Source organism: Sander lucioperca, chromosome 8 (assembly GCF_008315115.2).
Source record: "Sander lucioperca isolate FBNREF2018 chromosome 8, SLUC_FBN_1.2, whole genome shotgun sequence".
NCBI lineage: Eukaryota > Metazoa > Chordata > Actinopteri > Perciformes > Percidae > Sander > Sander lucioperca.
Window position 1 is genome coordinate 8,657,067 of NC_050180.1, and position 14,861 is coordinate 8,671,927.

Consider the following 14,861-nt stretch of genomic DNA (forward strand, 5'->3'; position numbering starts at 1 on the left):
ATCTAATGTGGTTCACAGTTACAGGGGCTCAGTTTTAGCATTAAATCAAATAACGTGGAAAGCAAATTGTATTATTTTCTAATCATAAACGGAGACTTGAGAACAGCAGTAACATATTGATGTTATCGGATGAATGACAAATATAAGACATTAGTTGAATCCTGCTCAACTTTATCATGCAGGAAGTTTTATAAAATGGTGTTTATAGGAATACACAGCTCAGACAGTTTACTTTATGTTAGACTTCTATTACAACTCTTGATATTTGATAGAATACTTGATAGAATTACCACTCCAGTCAATTTCCATTCCATTTTTATAGTTCAATATCTTCTTCTAAAGTTAAACCTTAAAATGTTTTATTTGCCTTATAAAGGAAACAAGATAAACAAATAGCTCCCAACACTGCAACAGCCAGTAGAGCAAATGTGGTGCTAAGTCCGATCTCGGCATCACTGGTAGAGAGCTTCATACCCAGGAAGCTCACAGTGTCGGGAGCGGGTGTGATCGGTGCACTCGTTGCTGTAGAAAAGACACAAAGGTTGTCATATTAGTAATAGTAACTGTATATCTAATCCATATTTGTTTTACACATTCTAAATGTGGGAACAGAAAACCTACTAGTTCACAAAATCTAAAGTCTTTCTACTACTGAATGGTGTTTTTACAGAAATAGTGACATTTTGTGGGGGAAATGCTTATTTGCTTTCTTGCTAAGAGTTAGATGAAGATCAATAGCACACCCATGTCTGTCTGTTTAACATGAAGACAGACAGCAGGCGGTTAGCTTTAGTTTAGCATAAAGACTGAGAGCATGAGGAAGCAGCTAGCCTGGCTCTGTCCACAGGGAACAAAATCCACCTACCAGCACCTCTAAAGCTCAGTGATTAACAAGTTATATATTTTGTTTAAGAAGATGACAACAAGACTCTTGACTAAGAAATAGTCTAACTCATAACCCCCGTTTATTTTTACTTAGGATTTTGTACAGATCAAAAAGATACAACATTGTAATTAGTGAGCTTTAAAGGTGATGGTTACTTTTGGACAAAGCCAGGCTAGCTGTTTAAGCCCGCTTTCAGTCTTTTAGCTAAGCTTAGCTAACTGTCTGCCGGCTCCAGCTGGATACTTAACAGACAGATATGAGCGTGGTATTCTCCCATCTAACTCTAAAATGTGAACACTGTTTCTTTAGGCCTTAACAAAATTAGGCTTACTGCAGTAACTCCTATGGGCTTACTAGTAACTGGGTCAGTATATCACAATACATTTTAGGTTCTGTACACTGAACGTCAGTGGTTTTCAAAGTGGGGTCCGGGGACTCCCAGGGGTCCTTGAGGGGGTATCATTTATTTTCACTCTAATTCTATCCATAAGTAACACAATGACAGAATGTATGACTATTTTGGTAATGGCTGTCATACACTTTCTGTGATAAAACAATCTTCACAATCTTATCAAATTGGGGTCCGTGGTCTAATTTGTGGCAGTTTAGGGCTCCTTGACGTGAAAAAGTTTGGAAACCACTGCTGTATGTTACGTCATCGATTTACATGATTGATTGGGTGCATATCTTAGTTCCAACTGTCAGTTTATGAGTTCATTAACCTACGTTTGGGCACAGAGTTCAGGCACTCATGGGGTCCCATGGCGGGGTCGGGGAATCCGTTGCAGTTGATGATGGTGGAGTAGAGGGTGACAGAAGTCTTGGCAACGCGAGGCAGTTTAGGGTCTGAGTGATTGACGTAGAAAAGGCCAAATCTCTCCGAAAAGCCAGTGGCCCACTCTAGATTGTCCATCAGTGACCAAGCTGTGTAACCACGGATATCCACATTATCTAGCAAGTATGCTGGGAGGAGAAAATGAACACCTTTAGGAATGCAAAATTCTTGTTTTATATACTAGAAATTCTGTATCTTGCTTTAAACATGAACATTATTCGGTGAAACAGACGGATTACCGTGGACCAAACTGCATCCACTACTTAGAGATACTTTACATGAGATATTGTCAATGATCTATATTAAAAATATACAATGGAAGTTGTGGTTTGATACCTTTCAGCACCTGGTTGATGTATTTTTCATAGTAGTAGCTCCTATGAATATCATTAAGGTCAATAGGTCCCCGCTCTGACATGCCATTTTCTGTGATGATAATACGTGGATTTCCATACTCTTTCTTAATGAAGTTTAATATCCGGCGGAATCCAAACGGCGAGACCTTCAGCCAGGATGAGCCTGAATCCAGCCAGGTACGATCAGCTATTGTTCCTGCACCCCTAAGAAGATCCAATCAGTGACTTTTATTTTTTCCCCACAAAAATTGAAATTCTACATCTTCAGCTCATCACCTTGTGATCATGTATGACTTGCTTACCTATCAGCATCATAGTGCTGAAGATTTCCATAGTTCACAGGGAATGCCAGGACAGTGGTGTAATGGTTGAACCCAAAATAATCATAGGTTCCCTTAATCCTTTTAATCTCCTCAGGAGTGAACTCAGGCAGCCTGGAGAGATTGAATCAAACTAATTCAATTTACCTGATAAATGCAAAACAATTTTCCATTATTTTTTTTTTCAGACTTAAATGTCAGTTTTTATAATACCGAGATTTAGAAAGACCAGCAGCTAAGCTTCGCTCTCGAATGATTGTCTTCATCATGTTGCTGTAGTCTCCATTAAAAACGGGATGGGCAAACCAGCCAATGTAGAACTGCACAAGGAGACACACAACAGCTATTAGAGACCTAAACAACTATTGCCCTACATGTATATTATACAATGTGTGTACAAAAGAAGAGTCTGCAAACAATAAGTTGTGTAAAAGTATCTCCGTTTTTGTTTTTGTCGTACCTGCACCACACGTCTTGCAGCATCGATGTCCTCCTGTTTATAGGGATTTCTGGGTTCTGACCAGTCAGAGTTGATGGTGATAGAGATAATTCCCTTCTGTTTGGCCCGGTACGTGTCATTGTAGAGATGCCAGGCTTCAGCGTGAGCTTTAAGCAGGTTGTGACCCACAATGTAGGGCAGAGTGCCTGGTCGGAAACTGATCCCTGGGCACACACAAGGAGTAACGGACATATTTGCTAGTTTGTTTAGCTATATGCTTTTTGTCATTATGGTTTACAAAGGTCAGATTAAGGATTGTTGCACATAAAATAACACTGTTTTCTTACTCCATGTGTCACTCCATGACCATGCAATACTGTTTCAATAACATTTCTTGTTTTTCACACCAAACAAGTGAACATACAATAATGTGAGGTAGGAGTGTGAGATGAATAGCATTATGTAAAAGAAAACCTGGGGCAGCTGCTCCATAGCCATGGCCTATATTGGCTATATTGTACGGCTCATTAATAGTGATCCAAAATTTCACTTTGTGGCCAAGACGGCTAAAGATGAGGTCAGCATAATCCCTGAATTTGACAATAATAGTCTCATTCTCCCAGCCACCAATATCCTGCAGAGCTTGTGGAAGGTCCCAGTGGTAGAGAGTGATCTAACAACAAAGGAAAAGCAGTTACGGTTTACTGAATTAAGCAACTTTCCATTTCAAATAAATGTTTGAGATGCTGGTAAGAAATACACATACATGGGGTTGGATGTTTTCTGCGAGCAGTGCATCCACCAGTCTGTGGTAGTAGTTGAGTCCAGCCTCATTGATGTGCTTGGTGGTGCCATCAGGAAGCACCCTCGGCCAGGATATGGAGAAACGATAATGGGTCACCTTAAGTTGCTTCAATTCAGCAACATCCTCTTCTACTTTATTGTAACTGTCGCAGGCTATGTCACCATTGTCATCATTGTACACTCGGAGAGGAGTATGAGCAAACTTGTCCCAGATGCTAAGACCTTTTCCATCTGCTCTCCATCCCCCTTCAATCTGGAGAGAGTAAATGTAAAACAGAGATTTAAATAGAAAACAACAGAGTAAGGAATGTATGTGCAATTTCCCGATCCAGCATTAATGAAGGGGCTTCATCAAAACAGTTACCTGGTATGATGCCGTTGCAGTACTCCACATAAAATCTTTGCGGAAATGTCCATAAAGTTGCTTCTCATCATCAGGTGTAGGGAAACCATTGTCCTTTATGACTTGGTAGTAGAAGTGAGCTGAATACTTTGGTGTTCTCGGCCGGTTTGGGTTAGTAAAGTCCACATGGTGCAGCCCAAATCCTACTTTGTACCCATTGAGCCACTCAAAAGAATCCATTAAAGATGTTGCTATGTATCCTTTCAACTTCACGCCATCAAGATCATAGGCTGTTAATAAAACATACACACACAAATAAATGACCAAGACTAAAAATCTAAACAGTCATGACAATCATATTTATATTAGCAAATGTCAGTGCACCTTTCAGAGCCTCATCAACATAGGTCTTGTAATAAAATACTCTGGCAGAGTCATCCCAAGTTGTCTTTGAGTCTGTCGCAACTCCATTCTCAGTAATGTAAATTTCTGGATCTCCATACTCCTCTTTGATCCAGTTGAGGAGTCTTCTCAAGCCCCACGCTACAGCTCTCTGCTTACTGATGGCAGTAGTTGGCGATTCACCTTCCTCAGCTTCTGACAAGTCCCAGTCATATTCATAAGATTGAGGGGCAAGCCTCAATGTAGCATGACTTACTATCTTTGTAGTGTAATGATTTACACAGAAAACGTCAGCAGTTCCCTTGATGAAGCTCTTTTCTTCTTCAGTGAAGGAAGGCAGTCTTGTCTCTGTAAGACCCTGGAGTTCACTTTTGTTTCCAACTTGCCACTTCATTGCATCAGGATAGTCACCGTTCTTGAAAATGGGGTGTGCAAACCAGCCCAGTTGGAACTGCAGAGCGCGGTCAGCAGCCACCACTTCACGGGGAACATGAACATCTTTAGGTTCAATCCAATCAGCATTCAGGGCAATGGATACTAGACCGCCTTGGGATTTGCGATACTTATCATTGTATGTGTGGTAAGCCTTGGCGTGTGCTTTTATAAGGTTGTGTGCAACTCTGTATGGTGCAATTCCTGGATTCTTAACATTTGGTGGGATCTGTCCAAGTCCATATCCTGACCATGCAATTGTGTGAGGCTGGTTGAAGGTCATCCAAAATTTCACTCTGTTGCCAAATATAGCAAAGCAGAAGTCACAAAAGTCGTTAAAAATATTAATCATCTCTACATTGTCCCAGCCACCGAGGTCTTGTAAAGCTTGAGGAAGGTCCCAGTGGTAGAGTGTGACCATGGGAGTGATGTTGTATACTAAGAGGCCATCAATGAGTCTATTGTAATAGTCAACACCTTTCTGGTTCAGGGAGGTGCGCCGACCATCAGGAAAGATCCTGGACCAGGACAAAGAGAATCTGTACGACTTTACCCTCAGAGCTCGCAGCATGTAGAAGTCTTCATCCAGTCTGTGGTAGCTGTCACAGGCCACATCTCCATTGGCGTTAGCAGGAATACTGCCATGTTTTTGGGTGAATGTATCCCAGAAGCTGGGCCCCTTCCCATCAGCATTCCAGCCACCTTCAATCTGATAAGCCGAAGATGATACTCCCCAACTAAAGCCTTGTGGGAAAGTGCCGTAGTGGTACACCTTTCTCTGGAAGTTAGACTGGTGTGAGAATTTCTCCCAGACAACCTTTGATTTAGACGGAACCTCTGAGGGTGGTAAAACAGTTGGCTGGCGGGTAAGTTGCATCTCTGCCCCTTTAAAAACATCCCCTTTTAGTGACCCAAATCCGTTTTGCTTGATGACCTCAGAGTAGAAATATGCCGATTGTTTTGGGGTTCTTGGTCTGTCTGCATTTTCGAAATTGACATGGTGAAGACCATATCTTTGGCTGTAGCCTTGTTTTCCCTCAAATCCATCCATGAGTGACTGCACTGTGAATTGCTGCACATCCACTCCATCTAAGAATATTGCTACAAAATGGACACACACAACAGCACGTTAAAGTTGAAAATAATTCAATACTGTATAAAAGGTGGTTTTCTTCAGAGAAATTCTGTACACTGACCTTTCAGGGCCTCATTGATGTAACTCTTCATGTACTCTATCCTATTGGTGTCATTGAGAGTGTCCCCACTGTACTCAGTGGGCATACCATTCCCAGTAATGTAGATGGGCACTTTGGTAACATTCAAGTATTCTGTAGAAATGTAGTTTAGAAGCCTTCTAAGTCCCCAAGGTGTAGAATAGATCCACGCAGAAGCTGTAGAGGACCATGACGGGTCCACATGTGCCTGGAAGTCACCTACCCCCTGAGGACCAGGGGTGCAGCCACCAACACTGTTGTTGACCAACCGGGAGGTATAGTGGTTTAATCCCAAGTAGTCAGCTGTTCCACGTATCCTCTGGCTCTCTTCAGTAGTGAAAACTGGAAGTCTTGCTGGATCAGAGAGGGGACACTCATTTCTTTTCTGTTCAATCTGAGTCTTGAGTGTTGCAGGATAATCTCCATTTACAAAGATGGGATGTGCAAACCAGCCCAGCATGAACTGCAGGTAGCGATCTGCAGCTGCTATGTCTTCAGGTCTGGAGGGGTCCATGGGCTCAACCCAATCAGAGTTCAATGCAATGCCTATCTTCCCTCCTTGTGTCTTCCTGTACTTGTCATTGTAGACATGAAAGGCCTCAGCATGGGACTTGAGCATATTGTGAGTGACCTGCAAAGAAAAAAGAAATAATGACATTAGTAAATGTAGAATGGCTGTGCATCAACATGTATTTAATATTAATATTGCTCTCACCTGATAGGAGGCAACCACATAGTCTTTTACTCCAGGGGGATGCTCACCAGTGCCATACCCAGCATGGCTCACCACCCAGGGGCTACTTAATGTGTTCCAGGTCTTGACCCTGTCTCCAAACCTGGAGAAACAGAAGTCTGCGTAGTCCTTGAATGCTTCAACAATGGAAGCGTTGGTCCATCCACCATAGTCCTGGAGTGCCTGGGGCAGATCCCAGTGGTAGAGAGTGACAACAGGCTGTATGTCAGACTCAATGAGAGCATTGATCAGCTTGTCATAGTAGTGCGCCCCTTTCTCTGATTGGCTGCCCCGGTGGCCAGAGGGGAAAATACGGGCCCAGGAGATGGAAAACTGGTAGGTGTTGACATGAAGACCTCGCAGGAGGTAGACATCATAATCAACCTTGTGGTAACTGTCACAAGCTAGATCAGCTGTCTGATTTTCAAAGGCTAGGCCGTCATGACCAAAACGGTCCCAAATGGTCTCTCCCTTACCATCTTCTACCCAGCCTCCCTCAACCTTGAAGGATTCACTGGAGCTGGCCCATTGGAAGCCAGAAGGGAATGATTCATTGAGGAAAAGATCTCGTTCTGTTGTGGACTGGGTCCCAAACTTATTCCACACATTCTGATAACTGTTTTTAAATGTTTTAATTCCAGTGTATTGTGAAATGTCATGACTGTTGGAAAAGAGAGGGACATAAAACAATGTAAACATAAAAGTAACAAACTGTCATTACTGTACATATTAAACTGTACATTTCACCAAGATAAACAGGTACCTGGTTGGGAAGTCCTCCACTTCCAGCATACCCAAAATATCCATCATGTCACATCCCACAATATTCAGGTCATTGTTGTTCAATAAGGCTGTGATGAGTGCAAGACAGAGTTACTGACAGTTCTATGATCAGCATTAATGGCATACGCAGAAGTAAAAATTTTAACATTGATATTGATATATTGCAATTTACAACAGGCTAGCCTTGATATGTCTTATCAGTAAAACACAGAGGACCATGTTGAAAATATCCTACAAATTTTCAACTTCATGCATAATTTTTTGAAAAAAAAGTTTATGATTATTAATCATAATAATAATTAATACTCAACAGTAGAAGAACCACAGGCGCATTTATACATTTAAAAAGAATGGTCACTTGAATGCAGACTTTGTTTAATTTCATGTGTATAGTTCCTGTTGTAACTGCATTTTGGACTGGTTCACAAATCACAAAAAGTGTTAGTAGTTTATTAGTAAATGATAAGTAGTGTAATTGTGAGAGAGACACTGTTGTTCCATGAAATTTACCTTGGACGGAATTGCCAAGAAGCTGGTATTCATTGTAGGGACAACCATGAACAGTCATCTCGTATATCAGGATAGGCAAGTCCCCACTGGACATCTACAACATAACATGCATGTGGCTGCAGTGGGATACAAAATATGAAATGCAACGTGAAAAGAAACACCCTTGAATGTTTACTGTACCTGTAAGCTGCTCAGCTCCTTTGCAAAGTTTGATGCAGCGGCACAGTTATATTCAATGTGCACTGACAAGAAGTCCATCTGTTCAAAATAAAAGACACAGCACAGTATGCTATCCCACTCATGTCTTTTAATGAAATAAAAAGTGATTGTTTAAGTTTTATAGCCATAGTGCCGACATTGATACACAATATACTAATGTTATCCAAAAGTTTTGTTGTTTTGCGATGAATGTGTGTCAGAGTAAAGATACAGGCATGGGCAACAAGTTGCTGACACATAATCTTTGAACACTTAGTGTCAAAGAGTTAAGATAAGGAGAGATATGAAACATTTTGAATAGCTGACAATAAACTTTGTAGAATGCTGAATCGAATAGAAAATAAGGCACCACCGGGACCTTGCCAAGATGAGACCATCACTTCTAGATCTGTACAAGGAGGATGTTTGACAGCTACCAAGAGGTCGAAAAAAACTGCAAAACTTGTGGTGCAGTCTGACCCCTTCATACACGCAACATCAATCAGAACTGTATGGACAGCTATTGCTTAATACCACATATATTTATTATTTTTACAGGTGGAATTATAACATTCACAAAAATGATACTAAAATGTCCCTTAAATACAATATTTAAAATGACTACATCAACTATTTATATTTATGTTGATTTACTGTTTTTCAAATGGTTTTCATTTGGAGCCTAAAAGCAATAGCACCTAAATTTAATAATATAAATGATATAAAGAAAGAAGACATTTGAAAGATGCATATACATGAGAGACCAGAAGAAGCAGCTTACTGTAGTTGAATCTTTGATCTGGGGAAGAATTTCAACGTCGTTAGCTCTCAACCCGATTGACAAACGTCTCCCTGTGAATGTGCATAAAGACACTCTTAGCACAATGTAATCTTAGGACCTCAACATAAGCCTTGATTACTGATGATATTTTGACAAAGCACAAGTTTAAAATAATAAATTAACGATGGCTGAATTCCATTTAGCTGCTCAGTTTCAGGGTTCTGGTATTGTGTGTGCTGACTCACTGTCACACTGTCACACTCTGGCAATACGAGACTACACTGAACGTGAATAGTGAGACACGTGAATAGAACCGAGCCATCATTAATGTTATTAGTAACACCTGTGCTTTTCCTACTATGACAAAGAAAAAGAAAAAGAAAAGAGCCAATTGGGCACAGCTTTACATTGGCATGCGTGCTTAGCTTCTTTTATTGATCTCACCTGGATTGATTATTGAGATAGGCATGGTAATCTACACGTTATCTGTGTCATAAATAATGGGGTGAAGGGTTTCAGATAGAAAAATAACGATTATCAGTTGGTCAGAAAGTAATCTTTTTTACAAGTTATTTCTCAAGACACATTAAAAATACCATATACAAGTCAATGTAGTAATGGAAACATATTTTTGGAGGATTAAGGGTGACAAGAATTAATTTTCTGCAGACAGAAGCTAAATCAATCAATCATATTTATTCATCTCCTCCTTCTCTTATGAGTCTTACTTACCTTTGTCAGGAAACCGTTGATGGTAGAGCTGGTAAATGTTCTTGTTGAGCTGGAGGATATTTTGCAAAGGACTGGGAGAACCTGAAGGCTGCCCGTCATGCCAAACATCATCCAAGTCACTCAGGGTCACCCATGAGTGCACCAGTGCTCCAAACTCCTGGAAGGCAAACTCTGCATACTGCTGAAACATCTTTCCCAGCTCCTGGCTCTCCCAGCCTCCATACCTTGATCTCAGAGCGTCTGGCACTGTGGATCCATGAAGGACGCCCAGAGGCTGAAGGCCCACCTCCAGCAGCTGTTTCAGCAGGGTCTGGTAACAGGTAACCACAGCCTGCTGCGGTTGGCTGGGGAGGCCTGCGGGCAGGAGTTGAGCCCATGAGAGCGGCACTTTAAAGTGAGTCAGCCCTCTGTCCTGGAGGTACTTAAAGTACTGTCTAGAGCCTGGAGGTATGGGATGACTGCAGTCAAATGCATCATTCACTGCACTGCCTGAGCTTCTCACCAGCTGCTTTGTCAGAGGCCCTGCAACAAGCATGAAGTCCTCCTTTCCATTCAGCTCACTGCTCCGGCAAATATACAGACAAAAAACATACAAGGAAACAACCCACATTGGGTACTTCATTGTGGCTTGAAACGGATGGACTGATATTATCAACGGATAGCCGAGCTCTTTTAAAGCAATTATGTTTTATTCTTATTGCATTGTTACACAATTAAAAGATGATTATCACATCCAAGTGGTGCAAGAAGTGTTTTATTGCAGCTGTGTGATATGGTCAGAAAGACTCTGGACTCGCACATGGCAAGTGATAAATAACTGCATCCCCCTCTTGTACTTATGCAACATGCTTTTTAAAAATGTATGTTTCCTTAATAGCATGACAGGAAAATATGAGAGAGAATATAAAGGCTGTTGATTTTGAACCCACAAGTGTAAGAAATACATATTTAGAAGCCAAAGTGTAAGTTAAAAAATAGTGACAGTTTTGTTTACGAGGAACCTACAGGTGCCCTTTTGAATTCCTTTTACACTTCAACAAACCTTGGGTTGGAAATGCTGAGGGAGTTGGATTCACAGTGGACTAGCTCCCCTTGCTGGTATCTCTCCCACCAGCAATGTTTCTCTTCTTAAATTCAGAAAAACACAAGTACAGTATGTGTCCATCATAAACTATTATCAACAGACGCTCTCGGGGGTTATTAAACTCAACCTCTTGGGTTGCAGGATCATGGCTGATCAAATCTCTGATAGGTTAAAGATAGCCTACCCACCTTTGAATTCAGAGACTTTTGGGATATGGAAGTTCAGCTTTTTATGTCACAAAGGCTGGCCATAATTACAGGTATAATAAGTATACCAATAATAAATTATGTTTCCCTTGCTTTTGTTTGCATGTTGCCTGTGGTTTTTAATTTACGTAGTTAATAAATGAGCTGAATTCAGTTACATTATACGTGTGTCTTATGCTCACGCTGGGAGTTGCAAGCACAATATTACAATTCTGTTTTTAAGATGGACTGCATAAATGAACATATATGTCAGGTTAACTTGATCTTAATACCCCATGCAGTCCCAGGATGATTATGTATGGTTCAATTCTCAACCATGGGGCTTAACTGGCATTACAAATTTCTAACATTTTATATATATATATATATATATGAATATTTTTTTATCAAGTTAATGGTTCTATATATGATATAGAAAATTAACATTAAAAATGATACAATGGCCTATTTAAATACATAACTCTATTGATTTTATTTTGTTATTTTGTCATCTCCATCTTCTTCTTTAGTGCTTGGACTCTTGAGCAGATGTAGATATGATCTACCACTTGTGTTGCCATTTTGTCAGATCACTGATGAAGATCAATGAAGCTTACAGGCAACATAATGCCCCTTAGAATAACTATGAAGTTTGGGTTAACAAGGCATCAGAACAGATAGGTAATATACTGTATGTTGTGAATTGTTGGTTCTAATTGCATCGCCAGTTGTTATGATGAACAACCTTCAGCAGATACATGTTTGAACCCTGAACCACTATGTTATTAACACACAGGAAATGTTGGCTAAATTGTTACTCATTACTTCAAAATAGACATTACATGACATATTGCTGTCTGAAAGCATCTTAATTTCTTTTTTTCATATTACATTCTACTATATCCCAAATTAGTGATATATTACTACTCAGGATGAAGTTAAAAAGGAGTATTTAGTATGAGAAAAAAATAAGATTTTAACTGTGTTGGGCTCGGACATAAATATCTTAATGCCTGTCGGGTTCGGGTCGGGTTTGGTTACTGCTCTGTCTGCCGGGCTCGATCCGCACTCTAGAAGACATGCAGCAAATGGCCACAGGTCGGACCTGAACCCTGAGCCCCTGCGTTGAGGACTGAGTCTCTTCATATGGGCACCTGCTCTACAAGGTGAGCTACCCAGGCACCCCATTTTCATTCATATTTTAATAAAGTTTAAGGCCCTGTCAACACGAACACAGGTATTTTCAAAACCGCAGCTTTTTCTATACGGTTAGGCCATTCGTCCACACGAAAACGCAGTACCAGGTCCGAAAACCGAACCTTTTTGAAAACTCCTGCCAGGGTGAAGATTTTTAGAAACTCCGGTTGCATTGGTGCCATGTAGCTGGTGAAAATGGTGATTTTGGCTTGTGACGTCGGAGTGCACACTGTTGTTTCCTTTGTTTGACATCAGATTGTGCGCCGCTATCACCTTTGTTTACATGAGACGAATCTCTGCAATGGCGGATGTAGCTAAGATATTTCTGCTAATAACTGTGCTAACAGGGCTTGTTAGATATATTCAGATACATGCACACAGTTCTCACATTATATTGCCGAAAAGAGGTGTCAGAATGCAAGTCACTGCTTATGACAACACTCCCACGACAGAACTCGCCACCATCATTGCCGGTTTTGGACTAGACGGACGAGACGATCGGACCTCTACGGGAACTTCAGGCTTGGCCAACATGGCTTAACGGTTAGGGTTATAGGGTTATATCGCCACCTTTTGGTTTGGCATGCTCTTGACAGCACTTAATAGCGTGTTTTTACGTTTTCATGTGGACAGAGGTTTTTTTAATGTTCTTCACAGTTGGGTATGCTGCCACGATGTCCGGGATTCTTTGGGCCAAGTCAGACACCATGTCTTTGTGTCTTTGAGTATTTTGGTGTTTTTAATGCCTTTTACATCTTTTACAGCAGAGTCACCCACAATCAGAGTTTGATGCCCAGTTGTTTCCCTGTAGCTTTTTACTTTTTGAATTGCTCTCAGTCCTTACCCTGCTGTGTGACAATGAGACGCAATCTAGGTCATCAGATGGAGGTCCAGGGTCCTGCAGCAGTGGAACAAATCTGTTATCCAGTTGCACACTCGGTTGTTGGGGAGGCACTCTGCCTGGATGATAATACAGGCCAGCCGGTCATATCACAAATCTCAGGGCGCTGTGCCTGGGAAATGGGAGGATGACTAACGGGCAGTTAGTCGTCCTCCCATTTCCCAGGAAAATGATTTACTCTTAGGGCCCTGACACACCAACCAGACGGGCCGACCGTCGGCAGAAAAGCCAGTCGGACTGATCAGTCGGGTCCCGAGGTCCAAAAAATGCCTCAGAACACACTGAGGCGACGCCGACTTGAGCGTACGCTCTGCGCGTGCGCGAAACATAATACGTCTCCATAGCAACAGGCGGCGCTGCTCTGTATTGTTTCCATTAACAATCTGATTATTTCCCAGAAAATGAAAACCGGCAGCTGATTGGACGAACGCGTCACGTGGTTCTTTTTTCTCCGGAAATTCACAGCCATTGGCAGTCATTGGCAGCTTGTATGTCGATCTCATATTGTACTAAAATAGTTCACCGAAACGTCTTTCTGAAAACATTTTAAGCGAGAAATAGGCCGTGTAGTTTCTGAATCTGTCTTCATTTCAGATTGACAAAGGTCAGTGTAAAAGATTTTCGTCAGATTTTGAGCGGCTCATCCGCTCCCCATTTCCGGGTGAGTCCCGACTGCCCTGTCTCCCAACTGAACATGTCGGGTTGGCCCAAATGAAGGCCGACGGCTCCTCGGACGGCCGATGGCACAGGACACACCGAACAGACTCGAGTCACCGACCTCGCCAGATGGTCCGACTGCCGATTATCGGGCTGGTGTGTCTTCTCTCTTAGGCTACGCACCAAAAGAGTTCCAGTGAGGATTACCACTTGTTGATATATTACCCGTTACACAGCCCTCCTGTTTCTTTGTAATCTTGTTGGTGCTAATTAGCCGTGTGTTAGCATGCTTTTGTCCATTGTTTTGGGTCCATGGTAAAGTGGTGTAATTCCCACATGGTCCGTTCACTTCCACATTTACTTCTAACGGATGAATTTTGGGTTCCAGAACTGCAATCTTCTGGAGTTTGTAGTAGTCAACCACGGAGAAGGGAGACATCTTGCTGCTAATTAGCTTTAGCTAAGTACCACGTTTCCAGTCACTGTAGGACAGGCTTGAGCTATTGGTAGGCCACGCTCACGCAGAAAAAAGTTGAAATATGGCAATAGCCTACTATGTCTACAATAAATGTATAGTCCAGTGATTTATAAGTATCCAAGAGCCGCTGCTCATAGTTTCTCTCAGAGGAAAAGCAAGATTAGCAGCAGAAATATGCAAGCAGAAGCAGAAGCAAGCAGCAAAGCGTCTGCACTGTAAGAAGCAGGAAGCTTCTTTTCTTTGTAACAAACATACGTCTTTACAAAAGACAAAGAAATTTCAATAAATTAAACAAATATATTTAAATAAAATAATAATAAGTAATAAATAAATAAATATAATTAAGAAATAAAATAAGTTAAAAAAAAACCCACCAAAACAGACCCCCAGGTCTTTAGTAAAAGTAAGCCAAATTTAGCCATAAGAAAGGGGCTTTGCCTGTTAGTAATGTGGGATTCAACCATATACTTGACACTGAATTGATTCAACCATATACTTGACTTTAAATTAAGATAAGTATTTAGATTGAACATTTGACATAGTATCCTCCACGTATCCAGGAGATGGGATATGACAGGATGGGATCGATAC

General features: G+C 41.2%; 1 protein-coding gene across 1 annotated transcript; it reads right to left on the minus strand.

The window, feature by feature from the left end:
- Positions 1–209: 209 nt before the first annotated feature.
- Positions 210–10,429, minus strand: LOC116044576 (lactase-phlorizin hydrolase-like). The gene is made up of 17 exons (XM_031291887.2): positions 9,769–10,429; positions 9,037–9,107; positions 8,238–8,315; positions 8,058–8,151; positions 7,528–7,615; positions 6,747–7,425; positions 6,014–6,662; positions 4,368–5,918; positions 4,005–4,273; positions 3,603–3,893; positions 3,311–3,509; positions 2,858–3,060; positions 2,611–2,717; positions 2,380–2,511; positions 2,058–2,281; positions 1,613–1,849; positions 210–522 (listed from the first exon to the last, which is right to left on the minus strand). The coding sequence occupies exons 1-17, from the start codon at positions 10,388–10,390 to the stop codon at positions 350–352; spliced, it is 5,667 nt and encodes a 1,888-aa protein (XP_031147747.2). The 5' UTR covers positions 10,391–10,429; the 3' UTR covers positions 210–349.
- Positions 10,430–14,861: the final 4,432 nt, after the last annotated feature.